At 40.0% G+C, this 27,666-nt stretch overlaps 1 protein-coding gene across 1 annotated transcript in view; it reads left to right on the top strand.

Moving 5' to 3' along the window:
* Positions 1-11,743: 11,743 nt before the first annotated feature.
* Positions 11,744-27,666, top strand: part of GNAL (G protein subunit alpha L) — a 179,901-nt gene continuing 163,978 nt past the window's right edge. The window contains 1 exon segment of the mRNA XM_066341017.1: positions 11,744-12,206. Within this exon segment, the coding sequence (XP_066197114.1) occupies positions 11,744-12,206 (463 nt within the window).

Raw genomic sequence — 27,666 nt, 5'->3', positions numbered from 1 at the left:
ATGCAATTTTTTATGCATCAAAAGAAATGAGAGATAAGGACAGCTTGGTATTTTAGAAGTAAAGGGACTCATTGCCTCTGACAAAGGATAATCTCCAGTTAAGAGTACAGTCTATCTCGGCATTTCAAGTAGGAACATACCACCCCTCTAAAGAAATTACTTTCCTTGATATATCACAGCTTGACTGGCACTGTGCTAGCTTTAGTCACTGCCCCAGTGAAGAAAAATGGATATGTATAATCCTATGTCCTTAATTCTACGAAGGCCTTTCTCAAAACTGGCATTATTTAGAAGAAGAATACACCACTAACAGTACAGAAAGTTGCCACTGTCAGTTAGGATGATGTAGTTTTAGAGTTTGTTGGTTTGTTGGTTTGTTTGGGGTTTTGTTCTGAACAAGAAATTGTACATGATATGACATAATGGAAGATTCTGGCTTTGACAATCAGGATTCAAATAATATCCAACAATCTTTATAATAGCCCAGTACAAAGGATAAAAAAAACCACAGGTTCTTTTTCAGGTTCTGATTTTGAGTTCTCTCACAATTCTCAATATGGAAACAACCCATACATATGAAAGCACTGCAGGTTTATGGTAGGGGATATAACTTTAATCTTGAGACCTTCTTATGCCTTTCAAAGCCTTCATATCTATTCCAGCCTCCCAAATCACTGTACCCACACAACCTTCCAGTACACCTTTGCCTACCATGTACTATTTTCCTTCTTCTTCCTTTGGCCCTGTGTTTGGAGACAAGGACCCTGATAGTATCCTCCTTCATTCAGTATCCAAAATCCAGTTGAGCTGTACTAGATTCCCTATACTGAGATCTTCCCTATACCTCTGTTCATTAAAAGCCCAACATTTTGCAGTATGAAGGAAATGGATAATTCAATGAAGCTCAGAGAAACTATATTATGTAACAACTGGGAAAAGGCTAAGTCTGTCTTTCATAAAAGAGCAGGAAAAAACAGGGTTTTCCAATGTCAGCAATTTTCCCTTACAGACCTGGAACCACTTACAGAAGTAGTATCAGCTGCTCTCTTCTTTACAAGCATCACCAGGCCCCCAAAATGATGGAGGAAGAAGGCAAAAGAGGTCTGACTACCGCCTTTGGAGTCTCTGACCACCTGTTTTTCTGAAGCAGGAGAGATAGTGAATCAGAGTTCTTTTCCAACATCAGCACTTCTAAAACTCTTGATGCCTGTAGCTTCAAGTTCCAAAGAGAGCAACATCATTTTAATCAAAGTTGTTGACTACAGTGATTGGCAAGTGCACAATGTCTTCAGCTGCAAAAGGAAGTCTGTCACTGCCACAGAGGCACAGAAAAACAACTTCCCTCAGATAACCCTGAGAAATTTTAGTTTGCAACCAAAACCAATGCCAAAACGAACAAGAGGGATACCAATGATATATAACAGGTTGCCAGTTTGTTATGCCAGTTGGGAATATTGTCACTACATGGGCACAAAAGAGATGATCCAATGCATGTGCATAGTCACTCACACAAGGGAGGCCTCTCACTCTGGGGTACCCAGAAGTTCAGTGTGCCTCACCCAGAGGGTTAAGGAATCACTCAGGGGTATCCAGCAGTAAAATGGCCACTCAGGAAGCAGAGGCAGTAGGGGTGAGGGCACTCAACCCCAGGAAGTTTCCTTTGGTAGCATCCCATCCCAAGGTGAGAACTTCCCCTTGCAGACCCTCTGCTCCAAGGAAAACCACACTCAGGGCATTTCTGGCAGGGCCCTATTTGCATGTCCAGAGAAGGGATGTGAAGCTGGTGAAGGGTTTGGAGCACAAGTCTTAAGAGAAGCAGTTGAGAGATCTGGGATTTTTTAACCTGGAGAAAAGCAGGCTTTTGGAAGACTTTATTGGTCTCCAAGCTACCTGAAAGTTTGTAGCCAGCTGGGGGCTGGATTCCTTATGCCATGTAACAAGTTATAGGACAAGAGGGTATGGACTGAAGCTGGACCAGGAGGGTGCTAGGTCCTTCACCGAAAGCATGGTCAGGCATTGGAATAGGCTGACCAAGGAAATAGTTGAGTTGCCAGTTGCAGAAGTGTTAAAAAAATGTGTAGATGTGACACTTGGGGACAAGGCTCAGTGGTGAACACAACAGTGTTGGATTTGATGACCTTAGATATCTCTTCTAACCCTAATGATTCTGTAACTGCATAACTTGGTTGTGTCAAGGCTCATGGGCATACCTAGTAATGGTCCAGAAATTTCTTTGGCCCGAGGCTTCTCATAGGGACCCTGTGTTCACCAAGAGGTTCTGCCTTCTTCATTCCTGCTGCTGGGTGGGGACGGGGCAAGGAAGTGGAGGTCCTGGTCTGTGTGCCACAGCCATGGAGTAGTGCTGTGAGGGTGGAAATACTGGCACCAAAGGCTGGCAGCCACCACACATTGGCTGGGGGCAGTTCTGGGGGGGTGCACCTGCCACAATCATGAATATGAGACCCTGTCCCAAGGTCCCTCTGACCCCTCAGGACTCTGTGAAGAGTTACAAACTTGTTTAAACTTCAGATCTCGTCATCATGCCCAAGCACAGCCATGAGGAGATGTTGAACAAGCCTGGCCAATTCGTGCTATCCATTCAAGCAGCTGGGCAGGTTCAGAAATGCATCCTAGAGGCAGGAGCAGCAGAAAAGCCTTAGCACCCATCTCTGCCTACATAATCCAGGCAGCAGATCAGCAGATGGAGGACCCTTTGCTCCCTGGTTGCATTTTTAACAGCCAGATTTTGCCTTGCTATCAAAAAACACAAGGTAATAATCATAATCTATTTTTTTCAACCCACATTAATTTTTTTCAACCCAATTAATAAAGAAAAAAATGAGTTAGGCAAATGAAATACATTCCACCTGAAACTGATACATGCAATACTTTCACTAACATCTCACGAAACTCTCTTGGGTTTTTTTTGTAGTGGTCACAGCTGAATACTAGCTTGGACACTTGTCACTAGTACAGAAAAGAAAATTCTTGTGATAGCACAGTATGGCTGTGAGAGCCACAATGCAAGAAATAATATGGTGAGCTCCTGCCCATGCAAGTACCACACTTTTCACCCACCTTTTCCTCCCTGCACACCCTGGTTCGAGGGTGTTGAAGCCTCATTACCTGTGTGATCCCGCACAAGAGAGCAGTGCTGAAAGCTGTGCACTCTGCACTAAGAACAAAAACATCCCTTTTAGAGAAGAACAGCTGAATTCTACATTTGCATTTAAATAACATTAAGGCGTCATTAAGGCCATTTATGCATGACTAATGGGTTAAGTGTTTCCAGGTTACTACTGCAAGACCCAACCTAAATAATGGTTAATTAAATCTATCTCAAGTTGGACCTGAAGTTTCTCATTATGGCCACTAGAGGAAAACTAATATACAGAAAGCAGAAGTCCATTGCTATACAATTGACAGGCTCTCTTTGTCACTGCACTGTTTTTTAATATACCCTAAATGAAATCAGATAGCAGTTACCTGACACTGTCAAGTAAAGCAGAGTGAAATTCAGGTATAAAAGCTATTATTAAGGGAAGAAATATGTAGGTTTGTAAAATTGTATATTGATAATATTTATCATCCTTTGGGATTTAAAAGTCTCTCTTCAGCTGCTTATGTGTAATTGTGGGTTTTGTAATTTTTTCCGCTTTTCTAAACATAAAAATGTAAGCCCCTTTGTATATTCTGAAGAATAGTATTCTGTGCATATTTTCACATCTTCACGGCATCTCTGGCATTAGCAGATAAAAAAGAAATACTATCTAATAGCTACAAAAGTTTGTGTGAATGAACTTCCACCATAAGCAGGCATCTGTTCAAGATAAAATGTGGTGTTCAGGGACTCTGCAGCACCTTTGTGCCACAGAAGTATTTATTAATAAGCATGAAGATTTAATAAAAATCTTTAAAAGACTAGCAAACCTTTCCTTTGTATCACCTGGGTAGAACATCCCGAATGGTGAAAGGCTTCCTTCCAGCTCGCTGTAAAGCAGCTGCCAACAACTGTCTCTTGCAGGGTTTCACTTGTGGGAGATCTTCTGTAAAGCTGAAAAGTTCTCCTTCATGAGAAATTGTAGGAATTGAGTGCTGATGTCCCCTGAAGCTAAGCAATGCATGGGTATGTTGCTGTTCTGGGGAACGACGGGGCATGTGCAAGGGATTAACAAGGCAGTGTGATTATTTTTACTAGCATTTTGACTTTGAACAGTTTTGTGTTCTTGAAAGCTGCCTGGTATTTCTATTCAAAGAAGAGAATGAAGGCTAAAAGGAGAGAAAAGCAGAGGATGAAGAAAGCAGACTATCCTCTCTGTTTACATTTCGTGAGGAGAGGAAAGTTTGTGTCACTGTAGATTTTGGGATTGGCATAAAGCTGCTTGAAAGGGACAGTGTCTCCCTAGGAGAGAAATCTCAAGGTATTTAAACTTCTCTGCAGTGTCAGTCCTGAGAAGTGTGGGAAGGCTGCTGAGAATTCAAATTCCAAATTTATTTCCTTGATAATTAATCAAAAAATGAATAAGAGTAAGAAAGGAATGGGAAATTTTCTTCCATGTTAATTAAATTAAATTAGTACTGGGGATCTAGAAAACATGGGACTAAGAAATTCCTATTACAATTATAAAAATTGGTCTGGGGTTTCCACCATTAAATGGATTTCTCAGTAAAAAGAAATAATAATTACTTTCACTAGCCATAAAAATCCAAGAACATTTTTCTCATCTTCTGTTAAAACTACTTCAATATTTTTAACCTAAGACAAACATCATGTCAACATATTTTTATAAAGTCTGCTCTTCATTTAATATTCCTTCCTGCTTTTCCTCTTTGATTTCTACAAGAAGCACTGATTAATTCTTTCCTATTTTCATTGCTTTCCCAAGTGTAAGCTATTTCAGTCCTGTTAAGTGGCTAGCCTTGGAAGGAACTGTCATCCTGATGTAGCCTAATTTAATGTTTTGATTGAGTATTCTGATTTTAACAATTCTGTCAATTTTCACCAAAAAATGCACTGCAAAAAATAATTATGAGCCAATTTTTTTCATCTATTCCTGCTCAAATTGTTGTCCTCTCTTTGTATTAGCTTCCAAAATTCACATTTGAACTACAATACCCAGAGTTCCTTTCCAAACAACTTTTCCATTATTCTAATACTTAGTATGTTTTTTACATTGATTCTCAGTAGAAATGTAAAGAATAATTTGCTTACCAGCAAAATGATAGTTAAAGTTTGTATGACGACCTACGTGTATGTTTCAGCTCATGTTTTCTGTTCTCTTGCCTTAATTTAGTTTTTGCATTAAAGCAGTAATCTAAAAAGATTTTCTGAAATAAAAAGAATTTTTCCAGTTATTCAGAAGGTTCTAGAACTTCCTATTGCTTGCTAAGACTTTTTTCACAGATCTGCTGAATGTTCACGTCAAGAGCAGAAAGTCCCCAGAACAAACAGCTTAGTCTGGAGAAGTTGTTTGTGTGAAGCTGAAGACTGCATCATGATGAATATTTATATGGAAATGAATTGAGGTTGCACAGATAAAGCATGCTTCCCTGACTTAAAAGAAATTCAGTATGCGATTGATACATACATTATTCACACGCAAAATAGGATCTGAGTCTTTTAATAGAAGTGTTCCTGAAGCCATGTCCTTTCCCTCTGCCTAGATCAGGTCTGTAGCAAGTAGGACTCTGCTTCACTGCAAAAGCAAGAGGTGATGGCTTTTTGCTCTCTATTTGGAATTGTGCAAGTCATATTTTAAAACTGTCACAATTTAGTCAAATTCGATCAGATTTTCTCAAAGCAAAAACCTCTGTTCAGGGCACAAGAGATATTACAAATCCCTGATTTGACACCATGGGTCAGCAGTTTTTAAAGAAATCTTTACAAAGATATTTAAAAGAGATCTTTAAGAGCCTTGTAAGTTTATTGTTCCAATTCCTTTAGAAGTAGCAACAAATTAAATGCTACAGAGACAGCAATAGTTATGTCTCTACAACAGTGCATTGTGTTATCTGGTAACTCTGCTAGGCATACAAAAACTCCAATTTTATTTGTTTCCCTAACACTCTTTCCTTCCCTGTTTTATGCAGTACCACTGAAAATCACCTTATCCCACAATTTGCATTTTAAATCTTTTTCTAACTGTTTTCTTACTTCGTTTGCTCAGAACCTAGTTTTCAAGCAAGCTGACCTACTTTTTATCTTATTTTGGTACTTGCAGTAAATTCCCTTAAGCTTGTCTACTCTGACATTGCTTAAAATGTCTTCTGTATCCTGGTAATCACTTCTCTTAAAGCAAAAAGATCTACCAAGACTTATACAAGAAAGATAATCTGTTGGTCCTTCTGAAACCCTGTAAGACGTTTTAACATTACAACAGTATGTTTCCCATTAAACTCTTTGTGAAAATGGATGAGGTATTTCAGAAGGTAAACCAAACAAAAATATTCCCCTTGAGACAGATTCCAGCAGGTGCTGAAATTTAGCTGAAATCCCATTTTTGTACAGTTTTAAGTAAGGAAAAATAATGTCTAATAATGGGAGGTACAAGGTAACTTTACTACAATAAAATAGTGACAATTTTATTGGTGTCACTAATGGCCTGACTTTAAATAATCTTATATCAGATTTTTCGGCAGGATAGTTTAAGGAGGATGCTTTAAGAGCTGCTAAATTGTTTACAGCATTTACATGGAAGGAGCTCTCCAAAAAGAAGCGGTAGATAGTATTACTGCCATCATGCTCAGATATGACAAGGTGCAAAAAAATACCATGGTGATGAGTGAGAGATGATTTGATAAAATTAGGTTTGAATCACCATTGCTTTACAACTTTTACAGTTGTAGCTGAATTCCCAGTATAAGGCTTGTTTTTTCCCCCTTTAAAAATCTTCAAGAAACCAGTAAAAGTGGCATGTGAAACTTGTGGTGAGGGTTAAAGCTCTATGAAAACAGAGTGGAAGGGATGGAGAGAGTGTTTGTATCAGTGTCTCTGTGTGTCTCTGTGTGTAGGATGGATAAATCCTGCAACATCCTGTGAAGAAGACCAAGGGAGAATATACAATTTTCTGTCTTTTTAGTGGTCTTCTTTGGACAAATTGAGACTGGGAGGAGATCAGGGAACTCATCAAATCTCTGGACATTTCACATAGAGGTTTGTTACTTTAGCTGAGCTCACTAGCAAGTTTTCTACCAGCAGCATAGGTTTCAGTCTTTAGAGAGCAGAACATATATCAAGGAGGAGTATTTTCCTCTTCCTGTACACCTGCAATGATACAGTAGGGCAGCACAGGCACACTGGTGTTTATTGTAAACTTCAAGAACAGGGATAATAGTACTTGTTCCACAAGAAGTAAGTAGATTTTTGACAAGTGTCTATCAAAGACGATAAAGAGATATTCAGTATCTGATGGCAGCTGGGTAAATCCTAGACCCTTTATCCGTGAGGAAAATTAACCTGAACAGGAGTTTTGCAAATATCTAGTGGTTGTCATGGCACATGATTTTCTACTTTTCTTTTTTCCTTCTAGCACACTGCTTTCCTCTTTAATAAAAAAACAAAAAAATCTTGCAGCATTTTTCACTAATCATCACTGATGCTCTGAAAAATCTCACAGAAAATATGACAAAACCATTTAGAAATAATATCCCACTGCGGGTTCTGAATGTATAGTTTCTAAATTCATGGCAGTATTCTGACTAAGATACAGAAAAACAATATGGCTAAACTGTAGTCAGAAAATAGATAAACTCATTCACCTTTACAGTGACTAATCACTGTAAAGAAAAAAGAGGAAAAAGAACATAAACAAATGTCCAGTCCCAGAACAGCTTCTCTTTGCCTTTAAGATCCTCACCTTACTAAAATTCTTACAGATTCATTTAGGTGGAATCCCTTCAATTACCACACAGCTGTATTTTCAAGGCAACTGGATTTACTACATTTGTTTTAGTTTGATGACAAATACTCATTTCTTGGTTAAAACTTGGAACATAGTATAAATCTCAAAAAGCTATGTAGTATACATGAATATTTTTAAATCAAAACTATTATAAAACTGGGAAAAGAACACAAATTATTTTCCTAAGTGTTCAAGAAATGCATAACTTACACTTCTTTTAAAGAAACATTAAATACCCATGTTCTCAGTAATAATATTTACAGATTTTCTTACTAGACTTGTATTACTCCTTGGCATAAATAAAGTCATCTCATGGACTTACCCAGTTCCTGCATATGACTAGATACTACCTCTAATTAGTTATTTTTTAGGTAGAGCTATACATTGAAAGCAAAAAAAAAAGAAAAAATCAGTTTAAAATGGTTTACTACACCTTCATATCTAAAGGTATTTATTTATTAACCATCCCTGCAATTAAAAAAAAAAAAAAAAAAAAAAAAAAAAAAAAAAAAAAAAAAAAAAAAAGTGGATGGACTGGAGAAGGTCTCAAGAAGGCCACAGAGACAATCCAAGGGCTGCAGAAGCTACCCTGTGGTCAGATTAAGAGAGTTAGATCTTTTCTCCATGGAGAAGGTTCAGGAGTGACTTTCTTTTCTCCTTGGAAAAGAGATTGCTCAGGAGGGACCTCATCACAATATCCTTGTATTTAAAGGGTGGTCACAAAGACAAAATAGAAATGCCACGAGAAGCTATGTGGAGAAGACAAGAGCTCGTGAGTGCAAGTTGCACCAGGAAATGTTTCATTTCAATATAAGAAATAATTTTTTACAGTGGGTGCAACATTCACTAGAACAACCTTGCCAGGGGCATGGTAGAGTCCCCATTGCTGGAGGTTTTCAAGATGCAGCTAGACAAGGTACCAGAGGATCTCATCTAGGCTGCTTTTCCAATGAAAGGTCAGAAAGTTGAAATTCTGAGGATCACTTCCCCAGAGGACAGTCCTGGACTGTTCTATGATCCTATGATTCTAATTTCAGTTAACACAATGATACTCATGGCTAATTAGTGCTATTGAAAAACTGAGCCAGTCATTAAGTCCTGGTGTGGATGACTAACCTTCAAAAATTCCATGAAAGATTCTTCAAACAGTATTCAGATCAGAAAACTGCAACATAGTGACTTTCTGCTTTAAATTCTTGAAAATCTCAGACCACGGTAATCCGGAAGTAGTGATGATCACTATTCCTCTGGGGAAAGAGAGAAGACAGGCTGCTTGTTGTTTTTTATTAGAAGTTATAAGAAAAGAATTAGGGAAGACTTCTTTTTAAGACACAGTTTATTCTTGTAGGTCACTGAAGGATCTTTCAATGAACATACTTTATGTGACACTTTAAAAGGTAGAATATGTATTTCAGTGTTTGGCAGAGCAGCCAGTTATTTTAAGGATCCTACCTATACATAATTGTTAATACACGGGCTGCTATTTCAAATTTGCTTACAAAGCATGTGATTTTATAGTGCCATTTTTTTCTGACAGGTCTCTTCTTTAATTGTGCACATATCATTCACCTTTCCTGTTACTCACAGAGCACACACTGTACATGCCCAGGAGCGCTTTAGCAAGAGAAATTTTACCTAATCTGAACTCATTTGGCCAGGATATGGCATTTCTTCTACTGTTTGGAAAGCAGTTCGTGGTTCTGCAAATGCTGTTTTATGCATCGAACTCTAAGGATCACCTTCACAAAACTAAGTATGTCCATCAACATTTGGACCCCAAATATTAAATCCTTACCTTTCACCATTACTTTGGGTTTTGCCTGTTACTTGGTTTTTTCATGGTTTTGTTATTTTGTTGGATGAGTAGCAAATTCTTCTATGTGATCCAATTACAGCTACTAATCCCAGGATCTCGGCTACTCAGTCCACTTAGATTCCTCTTATCTAAATTCCTGCTTGTTTTCACCCAAAGGCTGCAATCTTTCACTCCCAACCTAGGAAATACCGTATCCTTATGGTCCCTAAAGGTTTTGAGCCAAGGCAGAGCAGCTCTGCAATAGTGGCGAAATATCCTCTGCTGTGATGTAACTGCTTACATGTTTTGCAAGAAGGTTGCAACCAGGACACTGTAGAGTCAGGTAATAAAACATACAATAGAAGCAAAAGCTATGGGGTCGTTTCTTGGAGCTAGAGAATCTAAATAGTTGGCGAGCATTTTGAAGAGTATAAGAGAAAACGTCTAGAGTGTGCTGGATCCTCCTAATATTTTCACTGGCAAAATTTCTTTTGTGTGGTGCAGCCACAGACAGTTGATACTTTAAGTTAAAAGGAATCTATTTATTTTATGCCTGTGTAGAGTGTTGGGGTGTTTTTTTTTTCCAGTGAATGTTGACACTCAACTCACTGCTTGGTAAATATGTATTTTATAGGATGTCTGTTAAATCACTTGACACAAATAGATCTGTCACAAAACCAATTCTGTTTCCCATAGCCAGGAACTAAAAACTGTTCCAAATTTGCTCCAGTTTATTAATTGTAAAAAAGTACGAGAATTTTACCTCCCTCTGTTTCTTCATACTGCCTTATATAAGCAGTGGCATCTATTAACGGAATATTGGTCACTGCAAAAAATAGGAGACAAAACCAATGACTTAATACAACAGGTCATTACAGAAACCAGAGATGCTGGATGAATAAAGATGTTCATGAACGCAGTCAAGGTTACTGAGGTTAGAGTCTCTAAATTATGATAAAGGCACATGTCAGTCATAATAGTGAACACATGGCACGACCTTTGCTTTAAGATTCAGAGACCCAGTTTCATCCACAAGCCACGTGCCCCCGAAAAAGGACTGCTGAGCTTATGAAGAACGTGGAGGAGATGCATGAGGCAGAAGGAGAACCTATTTGAGACACATTCCATGAAACGTGAATTTTTTTCCAGGTCTTCCCTTGAGGAGGGCTGCCACCGCCTTGGAACTGGCTTTCTAGCACCAGCCTTTCCTCCACAGCCCGCAGCAGCACGCTGCTGGAGTACTACTGCTGCCAACACCGACTGAGACAGCGAGCAAACCCCAACATTGCCTATTATTTTCTCCTACCGTCGCACCCAAAGCCTTCCTCCCACGGCATCCTTAGTCAGCGCGTGGGAGAGGAGCCGCGTGTGTGTGCACAGGGGCTCGCAGCCGTGTTGTAGCTGGGAGGATGCCAGGCTGGCAAGGGCTGCCTCGGCCTCCCCGGGGCCGCTGTCACCCTGCGGGGTCCCTCTCAGTGAGAGGCCTCCGCCTCGGCTTCTCCCCCCGGGATGCCGGGGGAGACGCTCTCTGTCAGGGGCATAGCCCCGGAGAGGGGCAGGGGTGCGCGCAGCTCTGGGGGCGCGCACAGGCGGCACGGCGGCCCTTCCAGGCAGGGAGGAAACCAGCCGGGGGGAAGGAAGCGGGGAGGGCGGGTGGCCTGTGGGGCGAGGGTCTCCCGGGCAGGGCGCGGAGCGGGAGTTCCGGAGACCCCGGTCCCCCGGGGCGGGCCGGGCGGGGGGCTGCGCTCCGTGTGCGCCTGTGTGCCGGCGCGGCGCCCCCGCCCTTCCCCCGGCGGCGCTGCGCGGTGGGCTGGCGCTGGGGTATTTACGGTAACGTGGACCCGGCGGTGGCAGCTCGGTCGGTGTCAGGTGATCGGCGCCGAGGAGCCGCCGCCACAACCCGGGAGGAAGATGCAAGATGGCCCAGCGGGGCCGTGAGGGGCTCCGCGGCGCCCCTTCCCCGCCCGCCGCCGCCCGCCCGGCCGGCGGGAAGCGCTGAGGCCAGCGCCGCCGCGCCACAGCCCGTCCCCGGCGGGGGCACCGAGCCATGGGGCTCTGCTACAGCCTGCGCCCGCGGCTCTTCGGCGACGCCGGCGGCGGCGGCTCCATCTCCAGCGCCGGCGCCGCCTCGGAGCCCGAAGCGCCGGCGGAGCCTCACGCCGCCCCGCAGCCGCAGCCTCTCGGCGTCCCGCTCCGGCCCGGCGGAAAGCCCGGCGGAGAGGCGGACGGGCCGCCGCTGCTGCTGCTGCAGAACGGCGGCGGCAATGGGGCGGCCCCCGAGCGGCAGCCGGCGCTGCCCAAGGCCGGCGGCCCCGGCCTCGGCGGCGGGGGGAAGGCGGCGCGGCAGCAGGCGCTGCACCAGCCGCCGGCGCTCCAGAGGACCTGGGAGAAGCTGCGCCTGGAGGAGCGGGAGGCGGAGAAGGAGGCGAGGAAAGTCAGTAAGAGCATCGACCGGGCGCTCAAGGAGCAGAAGCGGGAGTACAAGCAGACGCACCGCCTGCTGCTGCTCGGTACGTGTGTGTGTGTGTCTGTCTGTCTGTCTGTGCGGGGGTGTGCCGGGGCGGGCAGGTGCCCCGCGGGGCTCCCCGGCAGCGCCCCCTCCCCGGCTTCCCCCGTTTTCCTTGGGCTCCCTCCATCCCTCCTTTGTCTCCCCGCTGCCCACCCCCCCGGCCCTGCCCTCCCGCCCCCCCGGCCGTGTCCGTCCCCGGGCTCTCCCCCAGACAGGTTTACACCTTCTCTTCCCTTCCTCCTCCCCCGGGTCTCTCCTCCCCGCTTCTGGCCCTGGCAGTGGTTTTGCAATGGAGAACGCGATCGGGCGAGCGGCTCCACCCAGGCGGGCGGGCGGGAGCGATGCGGATGGGGGAGCAGCGGGGTCTTCCCGGGTGGAGGAGCCCTGCCCGGGCGGGGGCTGCCCCATCGCCCGCGGCCGGAGCTCCGCTCGGCGCCCTCGCTACTCGGGAGCGTTAACGGGAAAAAAATATAAATAATATTTATTTGTTTCAAGCACAGTAGAAAGGAGGAAAAATGGCCATGCGTGCATGAGATGTGTGTAGCCTGTGGATGGTCCTCCTGTGCCGCGTGCAGCCAGGGATGGTTTAATGAGGAGCGGCTTGAGACTCCTAAATGAGAGGAGTGGTGATGAGCAGTAGGTTCCTTATTTAAAGAAGCAGTGAGCAGAGTAAGGAGAAATAACCGGGTGTGGATATGTACATTCCTCAGACATCGCCGCTACTACGAGATGTGTTCTTCAGCTGCTGGCTCTGAGATTTTTTAGGGATGACTTGCCAGCTTTTGTCCCCTCTCCTCTGAGGTGCTACGTGCGGTCTGCTGTTGCCACTGCTCTTTCTAAGCATTAGTTAATAGTCCTCTCCAGAGGATTTGTACCAGCTGATACATTTACAGTATGAAAACCACAGGGGTATCTAATACAAGCATCTCATTTCCTGCAGGAAACAGAACAGTCATACTGCAGGGCTTTTTTTTTCTTTTTTTTTTTTTCTTTTTTTTTTTTTTTTTAATGGTCTGAGCAGAGGGCTTATTTGGCCTCTTAGCTGTGGTCATAAATCTCTGTTTTCTGTTAGCATGGAAATACTGATTTGCTTTTGCATTAGCTTCCTTGCCTGTTCTCATAAAGTTGCGTGGTATGGAGTTTTGGTGCTTATCTAAGTGCATTCCAGGTTTGGGGTAGTCTTTACATCCTTCTTTATAAAACTCAGTTTCTGTTTTACTGGATTCCTTCATTCCTGTTGGTGGGTAAGGGGAGGAGAAAATATGAAATACGGCAGTGGACAAAAGGTATGCCAGAACTGTAGTGTTCCATTTCCAAAAAAACAAATCATGGACTTTATTATTACGCATAAAATCCCAGCTTGTAGGATACAAGTGCAGCTGGTAGAGAGGAAGGAAGAAAAAGATGTAATTCATACTCCATGGAGTTATTATTAGTAGTGGTAGAATGTCTCTTCTGATTCTTGAACTGTTGCAGTGATTAACTCATCAGTACACCTTTTTTAAATGAAATGTTAAAAATTTTAGGGTTTTTTTCCTCATGAAGCATCTGAGTGTATGTTTTGACTAGTATGGCTGAAAGAAGGCAGAGATCCTGTTTGGTGGCCTTCCTCTGGAGAGGTTTGTCATGGCTTGAACAAAAGAATTCTAACAAATAGATACAGTGCGTAGTCTCTAACATCGTGGTTGTCATAGTAAACCAGAGCAGTAAACACCTGTTCAGAAACGATGCCATTTGAAAAATAAATCATCTCTGACCTTTGGCCCTCTAAAAGAAATTCAATACTCCTAAGACTCCCTGTGTTGAATTTTGTTTAAAATCCGTGTCATAATCAAAAAAGATTCTCTTGCTCTCCATATTGCTGGGAGGAAATGTTGGATTATTGTTTCAGGCTTTGCAGATCAGGGCCTGACTTAAATGTTTCATTTGGATGTAGGAAGAGCTGCAGGTGCTTTGTATTGCTTTTTGAAAGTCGTGGAAATGCTGCTGTAGATAAGAGGAAATTATTTAGAATGGGGAATGGTTTGTTTATCAGAGAAGGAGTAAAGCAAAATAACATTCCCCAAGGTAATAAGCTTCAGCCTTGCACAGAGGAAAAGACTTGGAATGTACACAAAGGTCTTTTAGAATAAAGAATATTACCAGTCTGATATTTTATAGCATTTCAAGTTGTCAATAACTGGATCCCTGTCCCTAAGGCCTTCCTGGCAGAGTGAACCTGAAAAGCGTACCTTTGCTAGAGAGAGGAGGGATATTTTTGAACATCAACATGGAGGAAATGCACAGCAGAGGCGAAATGGTGAATGCAGTGACAAGCAGAGCACCGTCACAGAACAAACAAAGTTGAGCAACAGCGTTGGCGTGGGCTTTGTGTTTCTTTTTTTAAACACAAGTTTGTAAATAATAGCCTCATTTTGGCTTGTCATTGTATATCTTCATCTACTGGGGCAAGTTTAGAGCATATTATTGAAATTTTACAGAAAAATACAGTGTATATTTTAAGGAGCTCCTATTAGATATCAAAAGCATATGCAAATAAATGCACTAATGTAAGAATACTAAGAATCTCCAGAGTCTAAATAAGTAGTATATTAGAAGAGAAGCTTATAAATCTTTGAAAACGACCTTTCCTTAAAAGCATGCTCACTCTTTTATTATGTCAAGTGAAAACAATCAGCTTTGTGATGAGCTGTGCATACAAGTTACCAAGATGTTATCAAGTCTCAAAGGCTTTTTGTAGTGTATGTTGGTAAATATCTCTGAAAGAGTGTGTTCTTGCCTGTCACAGCTTCCCCCCAACAAATGTCTGGTGGTGCACGTGATGTTTTGACACTCTCCCCTACCCTACATTCGGAAGCACTTAATGTGTTTTGTCATAACCAGAGATTGTGAAAGGGAGGGTGTGCAGTAAGTGCCCAAGATCAGCTCTCTCTCTGTGCCTCCCACATAAAGAGGTGTTTAAGTATCAGGTGGCTGTAGCTGTGATGCTGAGGCTTTACTGGTGCACAGGAGGAACAGCAGACATGGTTTGGGTCCATTTGTTCTTCTTCTTCTGAAAGAAGAACCCACATAAAATGGAAACTAGCTTTCCACCAGAGTTGGCTGTTTCTTGCTTAGCATCCCCTTTAAAGATACAAGAAATTGATTGATTATTGGGTGCTGTATTATTTGTAGGGGGGGGTATTTCCTTTTCTTTTTTTAAATGAAATGTTCATCTCTGCAGAATTCTTAGGATGCTTTTACTAACCCTGAGATGAGGATTGGTTTTTTTAAAGCATATGAATTTATTGAACATATTTTCAGGGCTTGATCAGAGTTCTGTAGCTTTGATTTCTGTCTTGTGTTTGGTCTTTTTTTTCCAGAGAATTGCAGTCATCCTCTTCTGCAAGACTGTTTTAGCTGCTGATTTCCTAGAAACTGTAGAAACATTACAAATGACTTTATAGAAGCAATTTACATTCTCATTTGCAGTCTTGTATTTTAGACTCTTTTTTGAGTAAGTGGGGTGAAGGGGAATAGGCTTTAAACAGAGTGTTAACCATTGTGGTATAATTAAGGCTCATGTAATGTTGAAGTAAGCTATAGATTGAATTTTTTTTTATTATTCCTAGATAGCTGTTGTCTTCTAACCTCTGACTCCTGTTTTTTTTCATTTACCCTCGCTCCTGGTTGCTATCAGAACTTTGGATGACTTTCTCAAGCAGAACACAATCTTTTACACTTACCTGCTAAACTGAAACTGAAAGTGTTCTGAGTAAAAGCTTTTCTATTCAACAGAAACTGAAAGTAATGCTATAGGGATTGAGGGAGAGGAAACAGAGATAGTCATTTTCTTCACTTAAAAGGTACTGGAACTGCTTACGTGATATTTAAGTATTGACTTGATAGTGAAATTTAGATGTGTTTGGTGATGTTTGTGTACAAAACTATAGAAAGCATACTGAAAACATTCCTCTGAATTGATGGAAATCAAACACAAAGATGCCTTGTCAAGCTTGGGAAACTCCTACATAGGAAATCCCAGAAAGTTCAGAGGTGTATAACAAAAGTAATGGTGCTTTTTTATTTTCTTTGCTATGCATCAAATGACTGTTGTCAGAAATGAACTTTTTGTGCAAAGAGAGTTTCTGGTCGGACAGTGGCTTTTAGATTAAAATTGCAGTCTCATATATGTTCTGCATAAGCACATTCTTAAGTTCATCATACATCCTCAAGCCAATTTTAAATCTGAATTTTATTTTTAAAATCTGAATTTTATTTTTAAAATAATTTTAACTTGTATATTGTGTCAACTTATGTTTTTTGATAAATACTTGAATATAGTTTAGCTTGATGTGGTGATACTTCCCTTGTGTCTGCATAAGGTTGAATGCTTGAGTGTTTTTCTATTATTCCTTCCCTGGTCTGCAAGGAAGCTTGGCATATTTAGGATCCTTACAGCCAGCTACTTCTAATACGGAGATAATGCACAGGTAATTGGTAGGAACAGATATTCAGGACTTTGAAATCCCAGGCTGTAAATACTGACCAATGTAATAATGTAAAAGAGTTTTATAATGGCTTATACTTTGCATAATTTTGCATGTCTTTTCAAAAGCTCTTTTGCTTTTGTTATAGCTTACACCACCACAGGAAGTGGGACATGCACTCTTTGCACAGGAGGAAACCAGTAGGCAGAAGTCATCAGGACATTTGGGATCAGTTCTTAACTTTGGGAGAGTCTTAAGTGTACTGAAAACAATCCCCAATTTACAATATTTAACTTTTCTTTATCTGTAAATTAAAAGCCAATTTGATTTAGCCCACATTTAGGTGTTTTAACTTACTTCCATTATCTGATTGATTTTGCTTATCTTTAATCACTTGAGATTTAAGGAAAAAATAACTAAATCATTTTTCCCTGTGGTAAGTGTAGTAATACTGGGAGGCTTTAAGTGCTGTGGAAGGGTGTGTTCTGCAGTTGTTAATTAGAACTTTTGGTTATTAGGCAAGTTCTGTGTATCAGTGTGTATTCCATGAATGCTTATTGGAGTGCAGTGTATTAACTAAGCAAACTTTGTAGGTCTGTTACGTCATTTTAAGGTCCGATTACCATTGTAACTTTTTGACTGGTGAAATTTTGAAGGGTATGTAAAACTCTTTGATTTGAATATTTGTTTTTCCTTCCCCCCCACCCCCAATAGTTTAGAAGGAATGCAAATTTAAACTTTGTTACCATGTCCATCCCTTTCCCCTGCCCGATCCAACACCCAATTTCTTTCCTTTTATTTTATTTTGACACATTGCACCTACAGATTTGGAGAAATTGGGGGATTTTCGTAGAGTCATGCCTCAACTTACTTTTTTGAGGCAGGCACCATTTGAGCTTATAAAGTTAAATTAAAGTTTGATTTTTTTTGGTTGTTGTGTTGTTTGTTTTTTCTTTTTAAATCCAGCAATCTGGCCAAGCTGTGGCAGAAAGCTGGCCTGCCTTCTGCTTAATGAGTTTAACGTATTTGGTAATTATACCTGTTCTAGAAACATTTTACCTTTGCTGAGTGATGTGGAAATGGTTTTTCTCCAGGGATTTTTGAATAGCAGTAGAGAAACAAAATGGTGTAAATAAGACAATGAAGGTGTGTCACTTACTCTCATGTAAAAGGGATAGAATCTTATGAATCTTACACAGAATCTGGAGGAAATGCAGCCTTGTATCAGGCCTGTGTACATCATATTTATGCTTCTTCCAAGAGTGGATGAGCACATTAAGCACACTGACTAGCATATTTCATATTATCCCTGTAGCATCATATGAATGTATGTGTATTTGTCTGCACATGAATATTAAATAAAAGTTTAAGGACTTAAAGCCTTGCAGAATAAGCTGTACAAAGAGGGAAACATGTGCTCTTTGGTACCAGAACAGGTAAAAACTGCTTAAGAAATGATTTATTATTTTCTTTTTCTGTGTTCATGTGCAGAGGATAAAAAAATCCAAGAAAAAAGCTGCAAATTCGTGTCTGTAGCATAAGATGTAACATCAATCACCTGTAGTGGAATATCTTAGCTGATAAGATCTTTTTGAAGTAAAACTTGAATTGTGTCTTCAGAATCTGGTATTTTATGTTTGTTTGATTTTAAACTTAAGTTTGAAGAATTACAGATTCCACTTACATTTAAGGTAATGTTAAGTTTCAAGAATAATATTTGTCCTTCTGAAAATACCATTACTGTAGTAAGTCAGATCCAGGTAGAATTGTAAATCCTATGCTGTTATCTTTATTTTAGAGAAGAATTTACATCATGTGGGAACAACATGCATTTTGCAGCTTAAAGCTGTTTAAAAGTAGAAGGGTTTTTTTCCCCAAAGTATTTAAAATAAAAAGAAAAAATTTGAAAGGTTTTGCACTTTTTCTATGGTAGACAATACACTTTTAACAGTTTCTTTTAAGAGGACTTCATTTCTTTAAAGAGAAAAAAGGAAGTTCTTCTCAGCAGTCAGTTCAAGCAAATTATCTAGTTAGTCTTCAGAAAATGACACCATTCTTTCTGTGATTTGGGTTAGTGCATGCAATGGAGATAAGTAGCAGACGAAAAACACCTATAATAAAAACCCAACAATATCCTTTCCAAGCCCCCAGCCTCTCTTTCTTAATTTGACAATCTGCACTTTTTGATGCGTGTCATATACTGTGTGTTTAATTTGTCATCTGTGGATTAAAATGGATGGATAAGGAAGAGTTGTATTTTTCCACCATGAAGAATGAAGGCTATGTTCACCTGCCAAAAGTGTGGGTGAACACTGATCCTTAGTATTGTGTGCAAGTGTAATTTATATTAAGCAACTTAATCTTTTATTGAAAACTGTGGTGAATGTTGCTGAGACATTGCCAACTCTGCTATGCTGCAACTCTCTGAACTGTGGGGAATTCATCATTCTGCATCTTGGAGCAAATGCACAGTGCACTTCATGGTGTTAGGCAGTGTCTTCTTCAGAATCATCTTTATTTTCCCGAATGCCTCACATGTAGAGGACAAAACTACAACAAAAGCAAGTTGGTTTTTTCCTTTAGTTAAAGTGCTCTTTCCAGGTTTTGTGTTTGAATTAATTTTTTATGTTGATTGTAGAATCATTTTCTATTCCAAATTATATTTTCTCAGATAGAGGTGCACTCGTTTGTCTGTATGTGCACACACGGCCACTGAAGTTCTTGTAAAATGCAGGAGATTTCTCTGAGGAGACCAGAGCACCTCTCTGAGGTGAGATAAACCAACCTTCAAGCATATGTGGTTGGTTTATGTCCTGGCATATCTCATAGCCTTAAATGTTCATAAGCACAGGGCAAGTGTAGTGGATTCTGTAAGAAGATTGCTTTTTTGCATCCTTTGACTTACTGGACATCTGAATTGCAAAACAGAGTTACGGTGTTATCTTCTGCCTGTTCTGAGCTTCCTGTATTTGTCTAATTCACTGTCTAGCAGAGATAGGAACATGGTATTAAGCACTTCTAATGTGTCAGCCTTTGCGAAGATGTATTTAGTTTGGGGTTTTTTTAATAAACTATAAACCTAAAATGCAAAAGAATATTTTGTATTAAGGATGTACACAGAATTAACCACTTCATAATCTGAAAAGATATGATCAAAGAGTTTGGGGCAGGTTTGGGGTTTTCTGGGGGTTTTTGTAGGGTTTTGGTGAGGTTTGGTTTGTTTGCCTTTTTTTTTAAACCTGATTTTTAAATAGGCCAAAAGACTCTCCTTTCTAAGTGGCAAGATGCTGTGGAAGGTATTTGCATCTCCTAATGTGGCTGCTTTAATTTAATGTCGTCATTTCATCACCTAAAAACTAAACCAGTTTAAAAATTCCTTGATGTGTATGAGACATTCTTCTGCTTCAGCTGTGCCTAAGAACCTCATAATACGTTGTAAGTCTGGTACTATTACGTGTGATACTGTGCAACCTAGTCATATAGAAACAACCAGGAAAACGGCATGAAGGACAGGCTATGACTTTAGAGGACTTTCAGTTCCTTTTATTCATTTGGTCTACTGACCTGTGAGCATGGCTGAAGGCAGAAGAGTAGCTGTTCAAATGTTTTGCTTTTATCCATTGAAAATATTTTCATGAATGACAACAGATTGGAACTACAGGACAATAGTTCTGGTTTATATTGAGTAGTTGATCCTCCTTTGATTTAACGTTTTGAAAGAACAGAAATCTCAAATTCTTGAGAGTATTTTCTCATGCTTGGGATGGGGAACAGAAATACCCAACCAACCAAGAAACCACCCATCTGTCATGCAAATTCTGATGGTTTTGTTTTGTTTAACAGAGCTGTACTTCAAATTCATATTAATCTGGACTGTCCTTGCAGATGAAATAGCACTGAGAAGGGAACACAAGCTTTCAACACTTAGTGAAAGACTAGATAACAAGCTGTATTTAAATAATTGTCATCCATTGTTCCTTTTGGTAAATACATTTTTCTTCTTATTTTTGGGAATATTTTTACACTTTCTGTGATTCTTCAGCATTGTAAAGCATTTATTTTGCCTTAATGGAAGTAGAGAAACACTAGCATTGAGTTTGATATTATGCTTCCTGGCATCATGCTTCCAGATCAGAAGCCATAGCAGTCCCTCTTCCATGAAGTTCCTCATGCACTCCGAGTGCATAAATCTGTTATTCAAAATTCTCTTGCTGCTCCTTCAGATTCTCTTATTCTACTCAGTGTGATATCTGACTTCATGAGCTTGTTTGTTTAGTAGTGTCTTTCCAGCCTGGTTGCTATTGAAACAGTACAGTTGGTGTCTTGTTCATTTTAACGTTTGGGGTTTTTTAAGTGAGGAAACTACAATATTTTAGGAGGCTACATATTCACTCTGAGGACCTTCTGCTTCTTAACTCTGTGTATAGAGGTGAAAATGTTTGCTAAGGAGAGCAGAACAAAAACTGCCTGCAGTGGTGTTTGACTTGTGATATGCAGGACTTTCCTCTGTCAGGGGATCCTGGCTCTAGGTGTATGTCAGCTATGTCTTTGAACAAACAGAGGTAAAACAAAAACTGTTTCTTGAAAAAGCTGAAATGGAGAGAGTAGTTTTTTGATACTTGGAGTTGCTTAATTTAACGCAGAAAGGATCACCTGAAGAGCACTCAACTCCCATTTGGCTGTAGTCCTTGTCTAATTAAAGCAGATTCACAGATATGTGATCTGTCTGCCAGAGACTGAATTAATGCTTTCTAATATGTCAGGAAAAGCTAAAGCAATGCAGTAAAAGGTCAAACAGCCTTTCAGATATGCTAGAGAGGGATTTGGAAGGTGGGCAGGGAAGATGGGACTACCTTTTCATGCTGCTTCATGCTATCGGCAAGTACCATTGCTTGTGCTCCTGATCCAGCTGTTTCAGGAAAAGCAAACGGGCTCTGATGCTCTGGAACAGAATGAGCAGTTGTTCCACACTTGGTCTGATTCCCTGTCCAATGCTGAAGAGCAGGTACATATCAATACCTTGATCTGCCCTAGGGGGAAGCCATTCATCTTAATACCACAGTTTCTCTGGGTTTCTGTGCATTGGTTGTGTGAGCAGTGTCACAATCTGCCAGGGTACTGCAGTACCTCCTGTTCTAGTACGTGTAGATTTTGTGCAGGACAAAACAAATACATAACCTTCTCAAGCCGAAACAGCATAACATCAGTACATGCTGCTGTGCTGACTGCCACTGAAATGTAACCTTTTCTTAATGACAGTATTTCTGTCTTAGGATAAAGATTGCTGGTCGAGTATGGGAGCAAAAGTATTCTTTTTGGGTTTTTGTTCCTACCCTTACTTTAAAACTTGTGCTATTTTGGGATTGTTGGTGGGGGCATTTTTCACATGTATTCTCTATCCTGATAACCTGATAAAAGACAATCAGATAATCTGATAAAAGAGTAATTAGAAATTTGAATTAATTGTCTGTTAACGTGATGTGCAAAGAAGTGTTGAATTAATCTCTCATAATCTTGTCAGACAAAAATAATTTGAAGATGTTACTGCATCCCACATAAATAAATAGACATCATCTTTTGAGTTCAGTCCTTTATTCCCTAACACAATTCTCTGAAGTTAGACTGATAAAGACTTTGGTATTGGTAGCTGCTTGAGGTAAGCAATTAGACAATGGAGCAGACTTTAGGAGTTTATGAATAATTAGACTAAAGTCCAGAAGTGACTAGGAAGGTTTTTTCCATTTGACTATATATGTAACCAAGACATCATTTCACTTCCTCATAGTCTCTGTGCTTTAAACTCATAAGTTGCTTGAATTTTAACATGAATATTACACCATTCATACAAAGTATTCAAGCAGTGTTATTGTTTTGAACCCTGCTTCAGAATAGGGCATACACTGTCACACCCATACACTTCAGCTTCTACTGAGTTGGAATTCATGCTATGCTTGCTTCCTCCATCTTGTTTTGTGTCTGTAACTCACATAGTTACTCCATTCCTTGAAAGAAAACAGTCTGGAATATATTGTTTAAAAGCTAAATGTGCTCATCACCTATTGCTCTTGTTAGACTGTTTTTTCTAATGTGTCAGAAGTGGGCATTGCCCGCTTTAATGGTGTTTTGTACTTCTTTTCTGCAGGAAGCATTGGTTTTATTTTTTTGAATTTCTTTAGTTGACAATTCATAATTAGTATATATCCAAGAGTTTCTGAAGCTGGCCTATAAAATCTTTATACTAAGAGATGACCTTGCAGTGGCTTGTGGAAGAATATTACTTGACTGTACCAGGTTTATCATAGTTGCTGTTCTCCAGTGTTGCTGCTTGTCCACACTTGAGTCTTTTGATAAGCCAGCATTATTGACACTGGTATCTTTAATCAGTGGGTAAAAGTTTACTGTAAATAGTTGATGGTTTGCACTTCATTCTTGAAATCTATATATTATCTGATTCCCGATTCACTTAAAATGTGTTGTATTGATTGTTTGTAGAATAACATTGGGCATGCATGTGCTGCTTATTTATAATATCAAATTATATTGACATAGGCCTTCAACTTAATCAACTGTGTTTGCTATCAATATCCCTCAGATATTTACTTTTAATTAGGCAAATAACTTATTACTGATTCATTGGCATTAGATAGTAGATTCCAGTCCTGTGCTTGATGGAATGTGATTTTTCTCCAGCTGTGTATAATCTAAATAATGGCATCTCATACCTGAAAAAAACCCTTGATTTTTCTGATGCCTTCAGGTTATCTCATAGAGTAGCAGTAGATGGGATTGACATTCCTTACACCATTATCTGTTGTGATTTGCAGGGCATGCTCCGATTCTTCTTGTAGAGCGTTATCCTGTAAATATTAAGAAAAGAACTGTTTAGATCACATTGTGAAGACAGAGGGCAAGAATCTCTGTTTAAAGAACTATTTGTGTTGACACACAGGGAAATTTGCCGTTACTGTTTTAAGGTAAAGAACCTAACTTGACATTTCTGGGTGAATATGAATTGTTTTGTTAAACAGTAAAACTGATGTCTTGGTCTAGCATGGCGCAGAAAAGGATGCTGCTATTATGATTTCTTGTAAAACAAATCATTTTATTAACTTGAGATACTCTGGAAACAGCAGTACTTTGTTTGGACCTTTTCATCTCTATTACGTAGTCTGGTTTTAGGGTGTTTGAAATTGTTCCACGTCCTTTTCTTTAAAAAGAAAACAACTGCTTATTTACCTCGATAGTTTCAACAAACTGAAAATGCTTTATCAAGATATTTAACTAGGCCAGTTAAAGACTTACCGCTGCTACAGAGCAGCACAGGAGAACAAAGATAATCTCATGATGTTGTGTTTTTTGTTTTCTTCTTCTGTTTCTTTCTGGCTCTGGTCCAGAAGCGTCTTCTGTACTATGTTAGATCTTGCAGGCCATTGCTTGGACCTTGTTATGAATGCTGTCTTTCAAATCAGCTGACCTTGTTACTTTTTGCCTGCTTTGTTTATGGCTGAAAAATTACTTATTCAGGTTTTGCAACAGTCTTTACCATAAAGGAGTCCAACTCAAAACGTAAAGCTCTTAAATTCAAGGATTTAGTAAAATAACACTTTTATTTTAGGTCAGGTTTTTGATGGCATTTTTATTATAGTAATTAGGAAGGGTAACATCTGTTACAAAAACTGCTTATTGCCAGAATTCTTACATGTGATATATGTTGGAAATCAATTCTTACTCTAACCTTTTACTAAAATAAAGGAAGAGTTCTTACCTTCATAGTCCTCTTCATTATTAATAGGTGTTTGATTGATGAATTAAATCTCTCTGAACACATTGGGGTACTCTCGTTCTTTAACTCATCTTAAACGTGCACCAACAATTATCTCAGTTCATAAAATACCTAACCAAGTCTGTTATCCCATCATAGGCAGCATGGGTTTTGATTCTGAGGTGTACAATATTTTTTCAGAGCATCAGATGGCTTGAAAATCTTTCTTGACCCCCATCCCTGGTTGACAATGTATTTATCATTTCAAAGGGTAGCCTTTCCCCTGTGGGTGTTCTGATAAATGCTCTATCTGGAACCTGGTCTTCTAGCATTTTAATTAACTCTCTACACAGGGACCCTTCCTGTGGAGAAAACATACATTTTCTTTTAAAAGAATTTCCAGAATAGATTGTGAGCATAAACTGTGGAGGAGGAAAATTTACTTACAAGTATAGGAGCAGTTGTGTTTCTGATTTTGCTGTAGTATATAAAGATCTGAAATTATAAGTCAGTGAGTGTAACGTGAAAGTATGTAAAACACATGCTTTTGCACTGAAAGCATAGTAAGTCTTGCTGTGACTGCAGGAATCCCAAATGTGAACTTAATTTTGTGGTGTCATCAGTCTGGAATTTACTGCTTAAGTTGGAAGAGGGAGCTGAGATCCAGAAGCATGGCAGAAAATTTTCCTGAGTGCCTGACTTCTCAGTTTGATTCTGGCGCAGGTCATCAAAAGTGCTTCAGAAGTACTGAGTGGTTTTGTCTTCTACCAACTTCACTTGGAGTCAAATGGTCAGCACTGATGAAGACTTACAAAAGTGTTTTGTTTCACAGTCTGAATGTATCAATTCCTTCAGGGAGAATGTTCTTAATTTTTGTTTTAGTGGTATTTTTGACTTTGTGCTTGGCTCAGTCCTTGAATATATATTTTAGTGATATTAATAATTTGTTCTTTTATTTATTTTGAGTTGATTTTATATATATTTTAGGTGTACTCTTATTCTGAGCCTTAAAACTGAAAATGCAGTATCTTTCATGAAGCATATAAAATGCATCATGTAACTTCTGGCTCAACAGCAGGGTGCTGAAAAAATCAGGGTAGATTTCAGAACAGCAGATTTATTAAAATACTGACAGAAACACTTTTTTCCTTGTTTTCCTAGTTTTCCCTTCTGGTCATAAGTACCCTTTGGTATTCATGATGGAAAACTTTAAGCTGAGAAGTTAAAACATAATAGAATCAGCTGGATAGTGTCATATAATGAGTATCATTAGGAAGACTCAACTATAATGCTCAGTAGAGCTTGGTTCTAACTGTAGTCAAATTGTCAAATATACGTGCGAAGTTGGGCATTCCATCATGAAGGATATCTGTCCAAACTTTGGTACACATGCCTTTTTTCAACCTGTGTTATGTTGTCTTGGATTAAATGTCTGCTTCCTTTCTGCATTCTTCAAAGTATTCTCATTCCTCGCCGTATATACAGTATAGAATAAATAATAGCAAATGTGTGGCATGTTGACTGTATGTCATCTTCTGTTATTTTGTGTGGAATAATTCTTTCAGTGTATACAGAAGTCTTTAGTGTCTAGTGTGGATTTTTCCAAGGAGTGGACCATTGATATATTTCCTCTTGTTCAGATGGAAAATCAAAGTAGAAGTGGATCATGTGCAAATTTACATATCATCTAATTTTCAACTATTAGTTTAAATGTCTACAGCCTGGCCTACCTCTAAAATTATTTTAGTGAGCTGTTACAATAAGCCGCTACCTTTGGTGTCCAGATTATTATGTTATTTACTCTAATTTCTGAAAATTGCTTCTCAAATTAAATAATCTTGAGAGTGGAGAAGCATAGCAATAATGCTGCAGGTTCATGACCTCCTCTGGTGGTTACACATTCAAGATGTTAAAGCCCAGTTGTGAAGAAACTGAACTTTTCTGCTGCTGTTTTTATGTCCCAATGCTGCCACAATGATCTGGGCCTCTCAGATACTAATCAGACAGGTTCCCTCTCTTCACAGCATGAGAACGTCTTCAAGTCTTAAAAGCACACTGTTTCTGGCTTTCCTGTCTGCAATCTCCACTTCTGGTCCAGTGAAAAACACTGACTGGTAGCAACTGTTGATATCCTCTCATCTCACTTCAGATAAGCATGTGAGGCAGTGTAGTGGAGGGTGTCTTGGCAGCAGCATGCCAGGTGGGGAACTGCCACATGTTGCGAAGATTATCAGAATGCATTGCTGCTGCACATTTCCATAACTGAAAAGTTTCCATCTGACAAGCTTTGGGAGGCGGAGGCCAAGCAAAGAATGAGTCCCTTACTGCACCAAGCAAAGGTCTCTGAGCCTAGACAGATGGACAGATTCAGTCCTGTGAGAGAAAACTTTGTCCCTGCCCCTTGCTGCTAATGAATGACAAGACTGCATGGGGAAAAAAAACTAGGCAGCAGCTCGTTGCTGCAGTCAGTAATCTGATTTACCCCAAGATGAAGCAGGTTCTTAGTTAATGAATTGGAGGTTACCAGTATTTTCTTGTATGGTCAAGTTTCTGCATCATGCTCATGGCATAAGTTTACCTTCTCTGGTCATAGCACTGCTTATGTAGTGCTAAAATTTTTATTACACAGCTTCTGTATAATTAAGTCTACCTTTTTTCCTCAGAAAATATGCGTGACTGTAAAAGTAACACTTCACAAATACTTCTGTGTGCAGTGTGTTATTGAATGTGTCATCAGTGGGCATGATAACAGATTGGATATCCTGTATTCTTTTATTGGAACAAAATGGGATCCAAATCTCGTTCAAAATACAATGCAGTTTTATCTTATTGTTTTAGATCACACATCTATTCTGTTTCTGGGTGCTTGTCTTCTATCCGTAGTGCTATGCCAGAGCAAATGAATCCTGTGGGATCTTATCTGAGCTGAGGTCAGTTTTTTCAGTAATTCAGAAAAAACCTGAGTCAACAGGGTATTGTAACTTCCAGCTATTGCTGGTTGCTGTAGAAAAAGCCAGTGGAATTACAAAGTTCAATAACTTGTTTACCAATAGGGAATAAATTTAGGCAGAATTTGAATGACTATCTGAACAGATACTGTGTACTCAAAAAGAAGCTGTGATACTCAAAGCTGTCTCCACCTGTGTTCCCAGTTACCTGCTGGTTCAGGGTGTGAAGGGCGGTGCTGCTGGATATGAAGGGATTTGTGTGCATGACCTGCTGTGTGGTGA

The sequence above is a fragment of the Sylvia atricapilla genome, chromosome 1 (assembly GCF_009819655.1).
Source record: "Sylvia atricapilla isolate bSylAtr1 chromosome 1, bSylAtr1.pri, whole genome shotgun sequence".
Taxonomy (NCBI): Eukaryota; Metazoa; Chordata; class Aves; order Passeriformes; family Sylviidae; genus Sylvia; species Sylvia atricapilla.
The sequence above is the reverse complement of the archived record's forward strand: the minus strand, read 5'-3'. Positions and strand labels throughout refer to the sequence as shown.